This window comes from Tenrec ecaudatus, chromosome 1 (genome assembly GCF_050624435.1).
Source record: "Tenrec ecaudatus isolate mTenEca1 chromosome 1, mTenEca1.hap1, whole genome shotgun sequence".
Taxonomy (NCBI): domain Eukaryota; kingdom Metazoa; phylum Chordata; class Mammalia; order Afrosoricida; family Tenrecidae; genus Tenrec; species Tenrec ecaudatus.
In genome coordinates this window covers 310,592,245-310,612,104 of record NC_134530.1, presented here as the reverse complement: position 1 = coordinate 310,612,104, position 19,860 = coordinate 310,592,245, and the positions used below count along the sequence as shown (strand labels likewise).

The following is a 19,860-nucleotide window of genomic DNA, read 5'->3' as shown; positions in this document are numbered from 1 at the left end:
TGGGTTCCTGGATTCAGCTCATTTTCCTTTTCCCTCCCCCTCTCTCCCCGCTCCCCCCACCCTCATGAACCCTTAATAATTTATAGATTATTATTTTATCTTATTTTACACTGCCCGGCATCTCTCTTCACCCACTTTCCTGTTGCCCATCCCCCAGAGAGGAGGTTATATGTAGATCCTTGAGATCTGTTCCCCCTTTCTACAATCCTATCCCTCCTGGTATCACCACTCTCACCATTGGTCCTGAGTGGCTCCTCTGTCCTAGATTCCCTGTGTTTCCAGATTCCATCTGTACTGCTGTGCATCCTCTGGTCTAACTAGATTTACAAGGCAGAATTGGGATCATGATAGTTGGAAGGGAGAAAGCGTTTAAGAACTAGAGGAAGGTTGTGAGTTTCATTATTGCTACACTGAACCTTGAGTGACTCATCTCCTCCCCACTACCCCTCTGCAAGTGATGTCCAGTTGTCTACAGATAGGCATTGGGTCCCCATCATGCACTCCACTCATTCACGATGATATAATTTTTCCCCACCTTTGTTGCTTGAAACCTGGTCCCCTCGGCCCTTCATGATCACATATATTGGTGTGCTGCTTCCATGTGGGCTTTGTTGCTTCTGGGCTACATGGCCGCTTGTTTACATTCAAGCCTTTAAGTCCCCAGACACTATACCTCTCAATAGCCAGGCACCATCAGCCTTCTTCACTACAGTTACTTTTGCAGACTTTCATCTTCAGCATTTATGTGGGGAAGGTGATCACACAATGATGGTTTTTGTTCTTTCGTGTCTGCAACCTGATCCCGTCAACACTTCGTGTTCACTTAGACTTGTGTGCTTCTTCTCTGTGGGCTTTGTGCTTCTGAGCTAGATGGCCGCTTGTTTGCCTTCAAGCCTTTAAGACCCCAGACGCTATATCTTTTTGATAGCCAGGCACCATCAGCTTTCTTCACCACATTTGCTTATGCACACGTCTGTCTTCAATGATCATGCCGGGAAGGTGGGTATCATGGAATGACCATTTAGCTGAGCAAGGTGCTATTGTATTGAGGGAGTGTGCGCGAGGTGGGCTGTAATCTTAGTATAAGCTGATTGACAGGTTTCTCTTTAAACTCAAAACCACTGTGTGGGTCCAGAACACCAACCATACATTAGTAGTGAAGTGAAACGCCTTTCACCACGCAGGAGCCCTGATATCAACAGAGCCCTCAGGTGAATGGTTCATTCAGCCATTAATGTAGAAAAAATTTGTCATTGGTAGACCACCCCAATCCTGGTCAGACTGGGGTGCAGTGGACTCACCCAGAAATCAAGCAATAAAAAGCTATTTAACACCCCACGTTATAACAGCTGCAGCAAAATGATGCACAGATGAGCTTAACATTTTCATAGAATCAAAACGAATATGCAAATGAAAATATCATAAATGTGGCAACTCAAATCAAGAGCTCTAGGCAGGTTATTGACTTCACGGTATTGGGTTAGTTGGGTAGTCATCTAGAAACATAACCGCTTAGACCAACAGATCACCAGTGGTACTCAAAGAAGCCAACTCTGTATGAAATTTAAAAATAAAAAGCAAAATGAAATCTAACTACTGAAAAGGTCAAGACAGAAAATGTTTATGATTTGGGGATATAAAAATCAGCAAATTTACACAAAATGTAGAAATTCTGACAGTTTGACATAATTCATCATGTTTAAATAAATTTTGCCCAGATGCATCTCCATTTTCTTCAGACAAAAGAATACAAAACAAAATTGAACAGAACAAAGTGAAAAATCTCAAATGTAAAACCTAGGGAAAGTATTTCTAATTTCACGAATGCGTAGGAGTGAAATATTAATTTTCCTAATATTCAATGAGTAGGTTTGGAAAGTAGAAAGTGTAGGGAAAAGGTAGACATTCCTATTGGCCAAGTTGTCCCTGCAAGGTGCAAATGGCATGGGGCGGGGTGGAGGAGGGTGGAAGGGCGGGTCACTGACTGGGAAGATTGAAGGCCTAAGTCTATTTGGGAGGCACCTGAGGAGATACTCAGAGATCTCCTTCTGCAAAATCAACCTTTGAAAGTCGTGTGGAGCCTACTTCTGTTCTGAGGCAGGGCACCTGGCTATTAGTTTGTGCAAATAATATTTCTGGTAGGTGTTTTAGTCACTAAGACTTTGATGGCTTCGAGAAGTCCAGGGACTGGGTAGGAATAGGGAAAGGGGAGAGGTGAGGGAGAGGGAAGAACAAGGTGGAGTGTTTAACGGGATATTTTTATTGATTACATTTTTTAAAATTTCAAACGAGTTGCTTTAATTCCAGATGGTACAGAATTCTGGGCATCACAAAGACTGAAGAGCAGCTGGGTTCACTCTGACCTCACAGCTAAGACAGAAATGGCTGAGTGAGAAGAACTAAACATTGTATGATTTTTCTTCTTTTTTACAAAAGTTTATTCTTAAATGTACAGCAGGCTCCAAGACAACACTTCATTCTAACTATAAGTGGCAACAAAAGTTCTAGCAGGGAATCCAGATGTTTACACAGGAACGGAATCAAGGGCCATCATTGCCTCAGCCACCAAGAGCAGCTCACTTTTTGCCAGATTTCTTCATTCCACCTGTGGCCAGGGGCCCCTTCCCCGCAGCCTTCGCCTTTAGCTCCTCCAGTTTCTTTTGTTCTTCCTTCTGTTTCTGCTTGAAAGCCTTCTCTTCCTCGTCCATCTCCTTGTTCTGCTTCTTGGGTTGTTTCGGGGGCTTCTTGCCACCTTCGTGGCCCGACATGGCGCCTGCTGCCCCTTCCCCAGACCTGCCACCGAAAGCCTTGATTTCATTTCTTGAGGAGGGATGTGCAATATAGAGATAATGTGCTTCTTTAAAAACCAAAACAAACAAAAATCCCTTCCGATTCCTTATCCCTCAAGTCTAAATAGTAGTTTGAATGGCTTTTAAAAAGAAAATTGAAATTGGAGTCTTTGGTCACAAGCAAGTTCATCTCACACAAGGAATAAAACTATTTCTCGCGGGGAATCCCAGACTAATGTAGTGGCTGCAGTAAGCATAATCCGGTGCAGGTGGAAGGGGGCGGGAGATGGAGGATTGTAGAAGAGAAGATTTTCATTGTATACAAATTCTTACTTTTTATATAATTCAGAAATTTGGGGAGCTACATGTATCTCATTACAAGCACTTTAACAATATAAATTTTTGTCTTGGGCAAGAAATACTGTTCTTAGTAATTCAGACGATTCAGAAAACAGTGTGATTTTACATAAAAGACTGTAATTGCTCTTTAATCTACCATCGAGATTATAAAACTAAATTCTTAAATTAGATCAAAATTTAAACACAACTTGGCAGCGGTGGGATTCGAACCCACGCCCCCGAAGAGACTGGAGCCTTAATCCAGCGCCTTAGACCGCTCGGCCACGCTACCACACACACAAGGCCTCTTTAATCTATATTACTCATAAAAACACAAGAATATTTTCCACCTCGTTCTCTTCCTACAATATTTATTTATTCACGGAGTATCAGTCCCAAACATTGATAAACAACACGAAAGCTAATCGGAAACTTATTATGTGTCATGTACTGCCTTACGTTGACTGTCTCAAGTTGGCATCATGACTTTTACCTCAGTGATCTCCATTTTCCTGATGGAGAATATTAGGCATCATGAGAGCTGAGACGCAGCGTGTTGGATGTTACCCAGCGGCAGGTGATGTTGAACGTGAGGTGGCAAACATCACAAGCTCTGTATTTATGTTCTGAAGGATAAAGTCCAGAAATGTGTCCCCGCAATCCAGGCTACATTGACAAACTCAGAGCAACAACAGATTTCGGTCAGACATGGCACCGGTTCTTTTGGGGGTAGGGAAAGCGCATACATTCATAACATTTCAGAAATTTCGAATGAAATCTTTCCAACACCGACATTTACAATAAAGTTTTATAGCATACACAGGTGCCTTCTTAGCGCAGTAGGCAGCGCGTCAGTCTCATAATCTGAAGGTCCTGAGTTCGAGCCTCAGAGAGGGCATGTAGTCGTTTTGGGCTGCACTACAATCACCTGAGAAATCAAGTACTATGCTAGCTCTCAAAGTAGTTGGGCTGAAGCAGCTCCGCGGGTGAACTGCTCTCCCAGTAATGGTTCGTCTCAAAAACCCGTGTTCCTAAGAGTCAGCCTAGACTTGGATGGAACATGTTTGGCTTCGGAAAACAGCTTGTGGCACAGAAGAATGTGTAGTTTTTTGCTTTGAGTCCAACAATTTTAATCAAGTTCAACAATTTTAATCAAATTATTAGCAAGAATCAATTACTAGCAAGAACCAAAGTCCATTTCAAGAAAAGCCAGTTTTTGGTTTTTATGGGGGGGATTTCTTACGTTTCAGTTGTTTATCATTGTCGTCACGTGTAAGATGTTGAGGGTGGGAATCTCCTGAATCTTCTTCTTTCAGTGCTCCACAGGATCGGATAAATTCCTTCAGTTAATAATAAAAAAAAAACTGTAGAAACGATCCCTGAAAGTATAGTTTTTAACTCGCTGTACACAAGTTCTTCAAGAATTCTATCATTTTTTTTTGTTTTTGGTAGCAAGATGTACAAATTAATACCAAACTGGGCTAGCTGCTTATTTCTATTGCTCTAAATTACCACAAATTTAAATGGATGAAAACACCTGCAATTTATTATCTAACAATTCTAGAGGTCAGAAGTCTAAAATAGGTCTTATGAGACATAATTAAAAATGCTGTCCGAATTCATTTTTTTCTGGACACTCCTTGCCTTTCCAGCTCTTGGAGGACACCAATAAATAGTCATTATAAACAGAGAAGAAAATTGAGTTTCTAGGGAACATTAGAACAGATTGTGATAATGTGTACACAGCTCTCTTAAAATGTGAGTTAACCCTAGAAGTGAAGATATGTGAATCCTATATCGAGAAAACTACTGGAAAAAAAAAAAAGAAAAGAAAGCGAACTTGTCCAACGGTCACCATAGGTGAAGGGGAAAGCTGTTGCATAGGGGACATTGAGTTTATGTCACTGGTGGTACAAACATTTGGAAAATGATAACAATACTAGTTGTACAACACCAAGAGTATAATCAATGTCACTGAATCATGTGAGTAAAGGTTATGCAAATGGAAAATGCTCTGTTGTGTATGTTTGCCACAATTAGAAAAAAATTACATAAACAACAAAGACTATGGGGAGAAAGAAAATTGAATATGGTGGCATTTGCACAACTCTTCTTGATATGATTGAACTATTGAATTGTATGGCTTGTTGGATTAAGTGCTAATAAAACATACAAAAAGAATTGTTTCTTGGCATTAGTTTATGCTAATGGTGGTGAAATAAATTGGAAAATGATATCAATAATTGTTGTACAGCACAGTTTAATCAATGACACAGATACATGTAGAGGCTTTAGAATTGGATAATGTTTTGTTGTGCATACTTTTTCCACATTTAGAAAAAAAAATTACGTGGATAACCTGAGTACGAAGAAGAAGAAAACATTCTAGAATTGAATGTGGTGATGATAGTTGTATACCTCTTCTTGATGTGATTGAATTATTTAATTGTATGGCTTGTGGATGAAGTGCTAATAAACCTTTTTTCAAAGAAGGAAAGAAAATGAAGTCTTTGAAGAGTTTGCTTTACTTGAGCCTAGAGTGAACACTCATGGGGGCAGCAGTCAAGAAATGAACCTGAGTACCTCATTTGGTCAAAAGGTCTCTCTACAGTGTTTCAGAGCAAAGTCGTCACTTTGAGGACTAAGATGTGCTTGACGTAGGCCATCGTCTTTTTAATTGCCCCCTGTGTGTGTGAAAGTGAGACAATAACTAAGAAGACCAAAGAAGACGCGATGCCTTTGAATTATGGTGTTGGAGAAGAACGTTGCCTATAACATGGACTGCAAGAAGAATGAACCCCTCCCTGTGAGTAAACTAAAGCAATGCAAGAGTGTCCCTAGGAAGCAAGGACAGTGAGACTTTATCGCTCGTGCTTTGGACATATTATCAAGAGAAACGACTCCTTGGAAAAGTACATCCGGTTTGATTAAGTAGCAAGTCAGTGGAAAAAGAGATGGACTGACACCATGCCTGCAGCAATGGGCTCAAGCCTTACAACGATGGTCAGCATGGCACAGGACAGGGCAATGTTTTGTGTTGTGGGACTTGAGGCTGCTATGGGTCAGAACCCACTGGACAGCACCACCACCACCACCAATAGAGACCGTTCACGTCCTTTAGCTCAAATCTGCTGCAGGAGCCAGGCTACTGAATGGCCGTATGACTCTGACCTCCTGTTTCTATTGTCTTGTTTCCTTTTCTAGTGCTGCCCCTCCTGTCTCCTTAGAAGGACTTTTGTCATTTATTACATTGGGTTCACTCAGTAAATCCAGAATGATTTTTTTTATCACAAGGTCCTTAACAGTCAAATCTACAATCCCCTTTTTTGCATGTGGCATAATGTGTTAGTCTGAGTCATCTAGAGAAACAAATTCATTGACACTCATATATGTGTAAGAAAAAACTGTTTATCAAACAGTAACTGTATATTAAGAAAACACCCTCGCCCAGTCCAGATGAAGTCCATAAATCTGATATAAGCCTAGATGTCTGATACCAGTCTATAAATTCCTCTTTAGACTCATGCAACACATGCAATGGTGCTGAATGCAAGATCACAGCCCAGTGGATGGAAAATCTTGTGGATCTAGTGGTGGTGGAAGCATCTCAGCACTAGAGTGTGTCTCCATGTGGCTCTATGTGGCTTGTGAACAGGAATGTCAGGCACAGAGAGTGTGTGTTCTGCCTCCAGAGAGGAAGACAGGAGTTCCCAGAATCCTCAGGAGACCATGCCCACACAGAGACATCATTTGCTGTGTCCTAGTACAGCAGGGTCTGTCTCAAAATGAACCGAAGTGAGGTCTAGACATAATTTTCTCATGATTTAACCTTGCTGTTAGGTTTCTGAGGTGGTTCACTTCGTTCTTGCTTCTCAACATTGAAAGAATGCATACAGGAAAGGGAAATTTCAGGTATTACGTTTCAAAAAGGACACACTATCTCTGGTAAGTGTGCAAGGCAGCATGGTGGGGGGTGGGGGGTGGGGCGAGGGGGTATGAGAAAGTTTGAGATTGAAAATGGCCACTTCAAGGGAGTGCAAAAAAATAGGAACAGGAGCGGGGTGGGGGGGGGGGGCGGGAATCTCGCGGGGGTGGGGTGGGGGGGATGAATCTCACCCTCTGACCTGCAAGAGAGCAGGAGCCTACCCTCCGTCTGGTATTTATCTGCACCCTGTCCCTACTGGCTAGGGAGGCTGGTTGAGGGTATTGGCTGATCTTATTGGCTGAGTTTAAGCACATCTGTGTAATGTCATGTCACTGGTGCCTAACATTGTGTGTGGGCCCAGGTTGGATTTCCACATAGGTGTCTATTTAGTGTGCCTGATTTCTTTCCAACCTCTTTCTGGTGGCAGTGCCAGCTGATTTTCATTGAGCACAGGCATTGGGTGGAGGTAACCCCCTTTAACCCTAATCTAGCTACCTTTCATTGCTACTGAAGAGAATAATAATAAAATAGTAGACACATTCTGAATATTTTTCAGTTGGAAAATAATTTGAACAATTGAATGTGATTTTACCCAAGAAACAGGACACCCCTCTCTGATGATTTGCACGTACAGTGTACACGCAGTCCTCGTGGCATTGTTAGATAAGAACTGAACTATCAGCTGACTGTTCAAGCCAAGCAGGAGGAAGTTGAGGCTTTCTGCTCCTATACAACTTTACAGCTAGGGAACCCACAAGGCTGATGTTCTCTGCTCTGTGGGGTCGCTATGAGTCAGAAGCAACCCAATATCAGTGTTTTACTCTGTATGTCGGTATTTTTAAAAGTTTGTGGAAAAACTCTGCCACTTTTTAATTCCATTTTTTCCATGAGCTTTCCATGTCCCTTGTATACTTGCTATACCTCCTTGCTTTATTTTTTTGCCATAGAGTTCAATACCAGATGTTTGCTAATTTCACATATGCATTTAAAAACATCATTTTATTGGGGTCCACACAACTCTTATCATAATCCATACTTCCATCTGCTGTGTGTCAAGCACATTTGTACATTTGTTGCCCTCATCATTCTCATAACATTTGCTTTCTACTTGAGCCCTTGGTACCAGCCCCTCATTTTTCCCCTCCCTCCCTCCCTGCTCCCCCTCTCTCATGAACCCTCAATAATTTATAAATTATTATTTTGTCATATCTTACACCATCCGACATCTCCATTCCCCCACTTTTCTGTTGTCCGTGCCCCAGGGAGGAGGTTATATGTAGATCCTGGTAATCAGTTCCCCCTTTCTACTCCTGATTCTGAATGGATCATCTGTCCTGGATTCCCTGTGTTTCCAGTTCCTATCTGTACCAGTGCACATCCTCTGGTCTAGCTGGATTTTTAAGGTAGAATTGGGATCATGATAGTGGGGGTGGGGTGGGATGAAGGAAGCAATTAAGAACTAGAGGAAAGTTGTATGTTTCATCATTGCTACACTGCACCCTGACTGGCTTGTCACACAGGTTGGTGTGCTTCTTCCATGTGGGCTTTGTTGCTTCTGAGCTAGATGGCCACTTGTTTACCTTCAAGCCTTTAAGACCCCCAGACACTATATCTTTTGATATCTGGGCACCTTAAGCTTTCTTCACCACCTTTGTTTATGCACACATTTATCTTCAGCAATCGTGTCGGGAAGGTGAGCATCATGGAATGCCAATTTAACAGAACAGTGTGCTTTTGCATTGAGGGAGTACTTGAGTGGAGGCCCAATATCCATCTGCTACCTTAATACTAAACCTAGAAATATATGCATGTAGATCTATTTCCCCATCATCACATAGAAATATATTTACATATGTACATGCCTATATTTAGACCTCTATAAATGCCCTTTGCCTCCTAGCTCTTTCCTCTATGTACTTTTCCTTTTTCTTGTCCCACTATCATGTTCAGCCTTCATTTGGGTTTCAGTAACTCCTCTCAGCTACATGGCCATTGATCAATCCCTACCAGGCCTCTTACACTAGACACGATGTCCCTCACTGACCCATAGCCCTACAGGGACAACACTAGAGACACAGTGTCGGAATAAAAGACCAGCAGTTAAAGCATTAATACGAGTATTTCTTGAGTTAGTGGTTCAATCATAGGAAACACAAAAGCATAAGAATTCCATGAATTCCCAGTACAAAAGCTCAGGCACATTAAATATTTGACAGATTTCCGCAATCTGATATTTTTCGGCAGCAATCTTGTCCTAGTTCTGGATGTATTTGCATCTAGGATGTTTTAGCTTCCGGGTTATCATCATTCTTAAGTTTCCTAGGTTTTTTTTTTCCTTAAGAGGATTAATATGAGCATATAATTGCCCTCTATTGTATCCTCTTCAAAGTGGCAGAGATGTTCCTGGAAATATCCTAATTTTACTTTGTAGTGAATAGTAGGTTCATTGTTCACTCACTTATCTCAATTTTTATGAAATTAATTTGGAGCTGCAGAATGTTAGACTGTAGAGAAACCTTCATCGTGTGAGTAAAACAGTACTGTTATAACATAGTTCCCAAGGACAATGCTCTATGTTCTACCTGGGTAAGTAACGACTAGAGGCTTACAAGCTTGTGGGTGGACATATGAGGTACAACTATTGGCTTATCTCTATCTATAGGAAAGAACAATGATGAAAATCAAAATGCATACATTTAGTTAAATAGACTAATAGTTCACAAAAATATTTGCCTCCATGATCCTACGACCAGAAGAACTAGATGGTACTTAGCTACCACTGCCAATTGCTCTGAAAGGATCATATTAGAATGTCCTGAATAGGAGAAAATCATGGAACAAAAGCCAAAATCATAAAAGAGGCCAGGTTTAATGGTCAAGAGAGATGCAGCACTTCCATAACCATGGCCCTTAGTCACTCTTCTGGTCTGGGCCTGAACTCACTCTCATTTTGGAATCATCAAACAACAAAGGTATAGAAAAGAAGAGATGTAAACAGGAAACAGAGAGGAAGTGGTACATTAAGGAGATTGAAATGGGTGAGTTGAAATAAAGCGTGTATGATCTGAACACCCAATTTGTGGAGGGTTATGGGGGAAGGTGGGAACCCCAAATCCATCTACCTAGTCAGACGGAGACACTGGCAGATCCGCTTTAGCCACAGGCAAGAGTCTCAAATTTCCTTACTATGAGGCAGAGACCATTGTAATTTTGATTATGCTGGTTTGAACTCAATACTTGTCCAGTCGATCTGCCTATAGACAAGACCCGAACTTGTTCTGTGTGGAACTATCTCTTACTGGCTCCGTGACAGAAATTTCTTCTCTGGATTTTTGAATGTTGTTGGGTGGCTTTTCCTGTTTACACATTATTTGTATTTTTTTGTCTGTATACTATTATGTTTTACCCTTAGCGTGATTTGGTTTCTTATTTATTGTTGGGTCTCCCAGCTGTGAAGCACAGGAGGAGTGGATGCATAATGATAGTAACTGATACAAGAGGATATAGGGAATACAGGGGTGGATGATGGGAAGGGAAAGGGAATTTCGGGAATAAATAAGGAAAACAGGTTGAGGGAACACTAGAATAGATTGTGGTTGCATAATTCATCTTAAAGGTGATTGAAACATGGAGAGTGGGATGCTTTAATATTTGTTGTGGCGTGATTGGACAATTCTCCTTGACATGATTGAATGATTGAACTATTGAATTATACGATGTGTAAATTATTTGCCAGTAAAACTGTTGGGTAAAAAGAAAAGCTAAGTAAATGTTTCTACAATCACATATTTCTATATGGCAAAACCAAAATATATATTTCAAAATTTTAAATGTATATGACTTGTTGAATGTAAGACTGATGATCTTGTCTGTAAGCCGTCATCTAATTCACACTAAAAGTAAAATATAAAGTATTGTTATAAAATAATAGAAATCTTTATGAGAAAAACAATACCACGATGTGAAGCTATTGTCTCTTGACATACCTTCCATCTAGGTCATGTGCTTTTGAAGGTGTTCTTATTATCTAAACCTTGCCCAACGAAATCTTCCCTTTGCTTTGTTGTTGTTAGGTGCTGTTGAAACACTGCTGAGTCCTGCACCATCTTCCCAGTGGTTTCTTTGTTTGCGCCCATTGGTACAGCCACTGTGTCGATCCCCCTTTTGTGAAGAATCTCCCTTTTTACTGGACCCTCTGCTTTACTATATATCACAGCCCTCTCCAGGGATTGGTCCCTCCTGAAAACAACTCCAAGATATGTGAGACTAAGTCTTTTATTTTTTTATATATTTAATTTACTGTTTAATCATTTTATTGGGGGCTCATATAACTCATCACAATCCATCCATCCATCCATCCATCCATCCATCCATGTGTTAAGCACATTTGTACATTTGTTGCCATAATCATTTTCAAAAGATTTTCTTTCTACTTGAGCCCTTGGTATCAGCTTCTCATTTTTCCTCCTTCTCCCCTCCCCTCCCTCCCTCATGAACCCTTGATAATTTATATATATATTTTCATGTCTTACACTGACCGATGCCTCCCTTCACCCACTTTTCTGTTGTCCGTTCCCCTGAGAGGGATTTATAGGTAGATCATTGTGATCGGTTTTCCCTTTCTCCCGCCACCTTCCCCTTCCTCTCTTGGTATGTCTACACTCAATATTGGTCCTGAGGGGTCTATCCATCCTGGAGTCCCTGTGTTTCCAGCTCTCATCTGTACCCGTGTACATGCTCTGGTCTAGCCAGATTTGTAAGGTAGAATTGCAATCATGATAGTGGGGGGAGAAGGGATGAAGCATTAAAGAACTAGAGGAAAGTTGTCTGTTTCATTGGCGCTCTACTGCACCCTGACTGGCTCATCACTTCCCAGCTATTCCAGACTGAGTCATTTCATACTCACTTTTATGGCGCACTCTGGCTGTACTTCTTCCAACACAGATTTGTTTCTTCTCCTGTAGTGCATGGTGTTTTCAACATGCGTGGCCAACACCATAGTTCAAACGCAGCAATTCTTTGGTATTCCTTATTTATTGGTAAACTTACACATACATATGAGATGAATGAAAACACCATGGCTTGGATCAGATGCATTTTAGCCCTCTTACATCAAAATGCCAATTTCACATCCTTGAGTAACTTGAATGATGTTCCTTTGAAACTTCTTTGATTTTCAGCAAGAAAAGATCTGAAAGGCCAAAGTTGGATGGAATACAATTTCCTACGAAATTCTCATCAATGCTGCTTTGGAATTTCTTAAAACTTCTTTGTAATAAAGCCCTGTGATGGTCCTGGGTCCTTTAAGAAAATCTATTTATGATGACTCCTTTTCAATGTTCACAGAAAGAGTCCCCATAACTTTCTGAATTGACCTCTCTGCTTTGAATTTAATTTGTCCTGAAGATCCCCTTGGAAATTGTGTGAGTATGGGTACATTGAAGATATCCACAGAAACTCACATGTAAAAGAGAGTCTTAGATAAAGGGTAAGTGTACACTAAGAAAGCCTACTGACCCAGTGCTGCCCAAGCCCCTAAGTCCAACACAAATCCACAAAGTCCTCCTCCATCTCACAAAAGACACACAATGATGCCGACTGCAGGAGGAAGCCAAATCAGTGAGCTTGTAAGTATCTCAGCACTGGCAAGAGTCTCCACAAGGCTGCCCAGCACCCAGGGCTGAATCAGGGTAGGTCCATGTGGTGTCTCCTTAGGGATGTCTTGCAGGAAGTGAGCCTCACAAGCTGAAGCAGGGAACTGACTAATGCAGCTGCACCCTGGTCCGACCACCAAAAAGCAAGAGATCTGAGAAGTAGAAAAGCAAGGCTCACCGAGCCATTTATCTCTCCACCTTTCCATTAACCCCACGTGTTTATCAGCCAGGTCGGCACAATAAACTTTAACTATCTCAATCCACCCCTTGTCTACCTGGCACCTGTGCAAAATTACTTGGCCTAAATTTGCAGCTAGGTAACACCTACACCTTAATCCTATGAATCTATTCCCTCACCTATGAAAGTTTGTAAGCCAACCACTTCATGCCTTTGTGCCCCCAATTTTGGGTATCCAATTTCTATACTGCCCACTTACATTAACCCAGTGCTCTGAGGAGACAATCATATTTTTCGGCATGAAGAATCTTCATTCCAGTTGGAACGTTGTGAAATCTGCATCCATAAATAAAATCAAATCAGGACAGGCCATCCATAAAGTCAGCAACAATATGCACCAGTTCACAGGCTCAAAAATCTCTTTATCTGGTCAGGTTCTGGTCAACTCAATCTGGGCTGCCTCACTCAGCCTCCTCAGGGTGCCCATTAGTCGCCTTGCCTTTAGACCATGGGCTCTCACCAATACTCAACAAGCCTAGCCCCCTCGTGTGAGGCAATGAACTTTAGACCAGTCAACCTGCTCTCATCTTCTCCTTTTTTTCCTGTAAACCAAGTCCACAGGTGTCAGTGGCCAAACCCATCTCTTTATTGCTACATTTCTCCCACTTCCACTCAACCAGTAGATCCAGGTGGTCACCTAGCAAGCATCTTAACCTGCCCACAGGCTCCCTTTAATGTTCAGTCCCAGAGAGGAGTTTTCCTCATGGTTCCAGATTTTGTTTAGCTTCTAACAAAGACCATTGGTTCCTGAGTACTCCAAAGCACTGGGGAGGGTGGGGGAATATTTTTTAAAGCTTTATTTGCAGCAAACCATAGCCAACACGCCTATAACTATTTAGATGCCAGGCCACATGGATATCACCCATGAATAAGAGCACACACAAAAGGAACTTCCCCCCGAGCGGACACAGAAAGAACGCCTCCCGTAGAATCTGAATTCGAACTTTTGGCTTCCTAAACTGTGATCAAGTAAATTTCTGTTAAAGCGACCCCTGTAGTATTTGTTATAAAACTAAAAAACAAACAAACCAAGCTCACTGCCAGCAAGTTGATACCAACTGATAGCAACATTACCTAACAAGGTAGAAATATCCCTGGGACAGTGGGTTTCTGAGACAGTGACTCTTTTGGAAAGCCTGGTCTTTCTCCACAGAATAGCTGGTGGTTTTGTTTTATTTTTTAAACATTTTATTAGGGACTCATATAACTCTTATCATAATCCACACATACATCAACCGTGTAAAGCACATCTGTACATTCTTTGCCCTCATCATTTTCAAAGCATTTGCTCTCCACTTAAGCCCTTTGCATCAGGTTCTCTTTTTCCCTCCCTTCCCTCCCTGTTCCCCCCTCCCCCGTGAGCCCTTGATCATTTATAAATTATTGTTTTGTCATATCTTGCCCTGTCCGATGTCTCTCTTCACTCCCTTTTCTTTTGTCCATCCCCCAGGGAGGAGGTCACATGTAGATCCTTGTAATCGGTTCCCTCTTTCCAACCCACTCACCCTCTACCCTCCCAGTATCTCCCCTCACACCCCTGGTCCTGAAGGGATCATCCACCCTGGATTCCCTGTGCCTCCAGCTCCTATCTGCACCAGTGTAAATCCTCTGCTCTATCCATACTTGCAAGGTAGAATTCAGATCGTGATAGTGGAGGTGGGGGGAAGGAAGCATTTAGGAACTGGAGAAAAGCTGTAGTCTTCATCGGTGCTACATCACACCCTGATTGACTCATCTCCTCCCCTAGACCCTTCTGTGAGGGGATCTCTAGTGGCTGACAAATGGGCTTTGGGTCTCCACTCTGCACTTCCCCCTTCATTCATTATGGTAAGATTTTCTCTTTCTGATGATGCCTTATACCTGATCCCTTCGACACCTCGTGATCTCACACGCTGGTGTGCTTCTTCCATGTGGGCTTTGTTGCTTCTGGGCTAGATGGCCGCTTGTTTACCTTCAAGCCTTTAAGACCCAAGACACTATTTCTTTTGATAGCTGGGCACCATCTAGCTGGTGGTTTTAACTGCAGACCTTGTGTGTTGCAGCCCAATGTGTAACCACTATGCACTACATAATTAAAACAGGCACACCCAGAAGTTATTAGGCAAGGGCTGAAGAGGCAGAGCTAAGTTAAAAGCATGCAGAGCTTCCCACAGGATATTGTGGATGAGGCAGTTGCTCACTATGTGGGATGTCCCATCCACTGTAAAATGTTGAACACCTCTAGGTAATTCCAATAAATTCTAGTGGCACCTCTATCCAGAAAACATCCCCACATGTCCCAAATGCCTTTTAGTGTCCCTTGAAGAAAATTACCACTCTTGGTAATTTTTCCTCACAAAGTGGCTTGTAGGTTTGAACTACTGACCTTGTGGTTTTCGTGGTTGAAAGCCAGTGGCATAGCAAAACAAAACACAAAACACCAGAAAAGATTATTTAGCTATAGATACATGATTAAAGGCATATTATTAGAAAGAATAATAAAAGAAGCTCTGGAGGAAGTTCCCTTTTGTGTGTGCTCTTATTCTTTTGTAATATTCATGTGACTTCGCATCTTTTCCCCCCTTTCTCAACTTGTTCATTTCCTTGTCTCATCTCTTTTATAGCTCAGGAGAAATTAACCGACTTAAGATCTACTCTGAATAAATACTGTTTTATTACTATAGCAAGAAAAAAATCTATTCCCAAATAAACTTTTGAATGTTGATCTAGAGGTTAGAAGTTACAATACATATTTTGGGGTGACATATATTCCCCATTGCTTTCCATGACTAAAGCAAGAGACCATGTAAACAGCACTAGCTACCTTTTGTGTCTGAGGGCAGAGCCCCCAATAATGAGGGAATAGCCAGTCAACTAGCACTAGAGTGTCATTGTCTACATACTCTCCCTGCTCTCCATGGCTGAGTCAAGAGACACCAGGAAGAGCAATTAAAAGTGCCAGTTCTCCATGCTGGGGGGACAGACAGCCCGCCCAGCTAGTGTTAGAGGGGTGCTGGCCAAATACTCCCTTTTTTCTCTGAGGCTGAAGCAAGAGACTGCTAAACAGCTGCAGTATTGTTGGCAATAGTTTACTTTTATGTTGTTGTTTTTGTAAGAATGGAATAACCATTCTCACAACACTTGAGGGACTCAAATGTCTACACATAACTCAGTCACTATCTTCCTCTAAAAAATGCATCACTATGTCACAGAGATAAGACAACAGAGAGAGCTAAGTTAGTTCATGGTGTCAAAAATAACTGGGAAAGGAGTTAATGGATGTAATTAATATGAGTAGGTTGTGATATAGAATAAAGAAACTCTTACAAAGGTCCATAGAGAAATATACAATGATTCCATTGTAGGGTGATTTGGTGCGGGGTTGGATGCAATCTGTTCAAAATTGGGACAAATATGATAGGTTGATGGTCATTAGATATATTCAGAGCAACCTCCAGAGTTATATTACTGAGTAAATACATGAAAAATTTAAAAAGAATGAGCTTTGTAACATATTTAGGTATATTCAAAATGCATGTAAACAAAACAGCATATTCGGTAACACATATCAAATGTATATATTATTCCATTGCAATGAAAAGGATTAAATGTTGATATACACAGTAATATGTCATATTAAGTACATGTAGCTTTGCTATGTCTGCATTGACAATGAGACTTAAACTCTGTAGTCTCCTTCTCCCAAACCCATAACCCCAGTCTAACAATGAGGAAAACATCCAACAAACACATTTTGAGGGACATTCTATGAAATAACTGACCTGACCTAAGTTCGTAAAGCACTAGTCACTGCATTTTCCCTAATCTCTGGATATTGTCCGTATCCAAAGGTTAATCTTCCTCGAGAGGATACAGCATTGACCCGGATCGGGTGTGTCTCGGCCATCAGCCAGCAATTCCAGGAGTCACTTTTCTACTTTGCTTTACAAAGGATAGCTCCTGAAATTCTGACAAAAAGTGATCTCTGAGTCTCATATGTTTCTTCCTAATGGAACTACATGTGATTCACTGAATACCTTTATCACCCCCCCCACACACACACACACCAAGCCCACTGCTATGGAGTCAATTCCAACTCATAACAACTCTAGAGGACAACGGAGACTGCCCCATAGGTTTTCCAAGGCTCCAAACCTTCAGTGAAGTAGACTGAGCAGCTGGCGGTTTAAACTGCAGGCCCTCACCTTTCAGTTAGCAGCCCAGTTATTACAGGGATATTTCTTTATATCCACAAACAATAAACATTGTATAGTCTGTACTCGCATGAGAATGCAGTCTTTATAAAACACATCACTTTCTACATGTTACACACTGATATTTTTCTATTTGAAAAATAGTTTCTATGTCTTCTCTCTGTGGATCTGTGCTTCTGGCTGCGAAGCACAGATTTGAAATCCTGAGACTTGGCCAACCAGCATTTTTACCCTTGGCTAAACGAAGGATCCTGCAACCTCCACCTCCAAATCCTTCCTTCTTCAGGGAGTCCTAAGAATATCTAGGTGATTTTGTGAAGCCCATTTTAAGGATCTAAAGATGGCGCACAGTGTTGTTATTAAAGAACAAGGATGCTCCGGCCCCATCACTCAAGAAGAAAAGGCAGTGTTCCCTGCTCTGATCATCTAAACTCCTGAGGTTCAAAGACTTGAGGCCACATTCTAGGAAAACAATAAAAAAAGAAGGGTTAAGACAGTAATCGGCGAATGCCAGGCCCAGACAAACCTGGACACTGGAAAAAGGCTCAGGAGATGGTTGCCATCCCCGATTGTGACCCTTCCAGAAGTTATTACTGCTTCGTTCTGAGCCACCTGCAAGCCAAGGACGGGGCATTCTCTATAGATCACTGGTTTTTCCCAAAAGGAAATGTGTCCCAAATCAGGACTTGGGCCACCACTAGCCAGGCGACCACCACTAGACAAGTAACCTTCCACTTAACACACTCCTACAAAGGTTGGCCATGAGAAATGTCACCGCAGACAAGTAACCTTCCACTTAACACACCCCAACAAAGGTTGGCCATGAGAAATGTCACCACAGAGGCTCTAGGAAGATTGTGAACCTCACTTCTGTGATGCCCAGAAGGGAGGGAAGCATCTTGTGGTAGTCTCATAATCTGGTGTCAATTTATGAAGGGGTGGAGTCTAGCCTGTCAATCAAGTCACAGCACAATGACCTCATTTGGAGGCCATGGACATAATAGCTCACTGGAGGCCAGATACAAACAGACTCTTTGCTTCATCTTACTGCTGGACACATGGAGGTACACTAGAGCCCTAGAGCTTGAGGAGCCACATGGAGGTCCCTGCCAGCGCTGAGATGCCTTCTCTGCCACTGGATCCAAAAACTTTCCACTCACTTGCCTGTGATCTTTCTGCATTCATCGTCATTGCATGAGTCTGAAGAGGAATTTGTAGATTGGTATCAGACATATGGGGTAATACTGGACTTATGGACTTTATCTGGACAGGGCTGGGGTGTTTTCCCAATATACAATTGCTCTTGTATATAAAGCTCTTTCTTATATACACGAGTGTCTATGAATTTGTTTCTCTAGTCAACCCAGACTAACACACTTCTCCATGGTGACCATTCCAGAAGTTGCCCTGATGGGTCTCAACCATTTCAGGGAGCGGTGCCACATGGATCCAGGGAGCATGGGATGCATGGGTAATTATGGGATGCTTTCTTTTCTCCTAGGCCTCTCTTGCTGGGGGAATCGACTGCATTACCCCAAATAGTCTCAAGTTTGTACCACTGGTGTTATTTTGCAAGATAACTTGGTTCCCACACAATCATATTTTACATATGGAGTAAATAATTTAAAAAAATTTCCCCCAGCAGGAGAAATTTATTTTCAGAAATAATTCTGAAATGGAACAAATAATAATGAGCTAAAGAGAAATGTCCTATATTAAACTTCTTGTTGAAATATATGTATATATATTCATATGCTATGTTAGTACACTTCACTTGATCTTAGCCAAAAGGCCGAGAAGCGATGCTTTGTTAGTAAAAATAAATAAATATGAGGGGTTTTAAGAAGTTCATGAGAAAATAGAATTAAAAGATAATTTTAAAAACGAACTTTTAAAAGTCCTTTCATATTGTAGTTTAAAGTAATCTTAAAATAATGAATTGATAGTTTAACTTCAGTTTGTCGTAAACACCTATTTTTTAAAAGACCAGAAAAAAACTTAACAGATTAGTCTGCTGTAATTAATGAAAGAGTAACATCAAAGTTTCTACTTTTCAGGATTCTGTAAATCTTCCAGTGACTAGAAATACTGATCTGCATGACAAGTCATCTTCAATAGGCAGTACAGTTAGATGTGTCACTATCATTCTTCATAGTTGATTAATAGAAATAGACAAACTTTAGTATAATCTGCAGAAATCTCACTCCAGAAATGGAATCAAATATTTCAAGTGTCTCCACAGCCTAACATTTTAAAACACAATTAAAACCCCAGAGAGATCACATAGAAAGATGCCATTTAAGTATCATCACAACATGTCTCCTGTCTTTAAAATTTTTTTTAATTGTATAGAAGAAATGCCAATTACCTAACCTAATTACCTAATCAATTACTCTCCCATGAGTGCTAAGCTCCTTATATCGAATTGATTCTTCTCCCTTAAAGAACACAGATTTAATAATAGGCCCCCTTCTTGGATTGTCCTTTAACTCTTTATCACATCCATTGTAAAAGGAAGTGATAAGATATCTGTTCCCATAAACACCAGGTCTCCATGGGTTGCCAGAAGTCCTCAAGTCAAGTCTAGTTAAGTCAAGCCAACCCCAACACGTTTATGGTTAGGAGAAAGGCAGGATTGTTGTTGTTGTTTCAAGATCAATAATTCAAAGGAAGCAGAAGGGTATTTCCTCTGCTTCTGTAAGTAAAGTAAGGAAGTGATTTT

General features: G+C 41.3%; 1 protein-coding gene, 2 non-coding genes and 1 pseudogene across 3 annotated transcripts; 1 reads left to right on the top strand and 3 right to left on the bottom strand.

Annotated features, from left to right (window-relative positions):
- Positions 1-2,576: 2,576 nt before the first annotated feature.
- Positions 2,577-2,768, bottom strand: LOC142427960 (translation machinery-associated protein 7-like). The gene has a single exon (XM_075533086.1). The coding sequence runs from the start codon at positions 2,766-2,768 to the stop codon at positions 2,577-2,579; it is 192 nt and encodes a 63-aa protein (XP_075389201.1).
- A 570-nt stretch (positions 2,769-3,338) lies between these two features.
- On the bottom strand, positions 3,339-3,420 carry TRNAL-AAG (transfer RNA leucine (anticodon AAG)). The gene has a single exon. It is a non-coding gene; the product is annotated as a tRNA-Leu (tRNA).
- A 533-nt stretch (positions 3,421-3,953) lies between these two features.
- On the top strand, positions 3,954-4,026 carry TRNAM-CAU (transfer RNA methionine (anticodon CAU)). Its single transcript has one exon. It is a non-coding gene; the product is annotated as a tRNA-Met (tRNA).
- Positions 4,027-18,788: 14,762 nt separating this feature from the next.
- Positions 18,789-18,942, bottom strand: LOC142438093 (U2 spliceosomal RNA; annotated as a pseudogene).
- Positions 18,943-19,860: the final 918 nt, after the last annotated feature.

What these genes read in the sequence shown, in the direction of transcription:
- LOC142427960 (XM_075533086.1), bottom strand. Translation starts at nt 2,768, where the DNA reads ATGTCGGGCCACGAAGGTGGCAAGAAGCCCCCGAAACAACCCAAGAAG.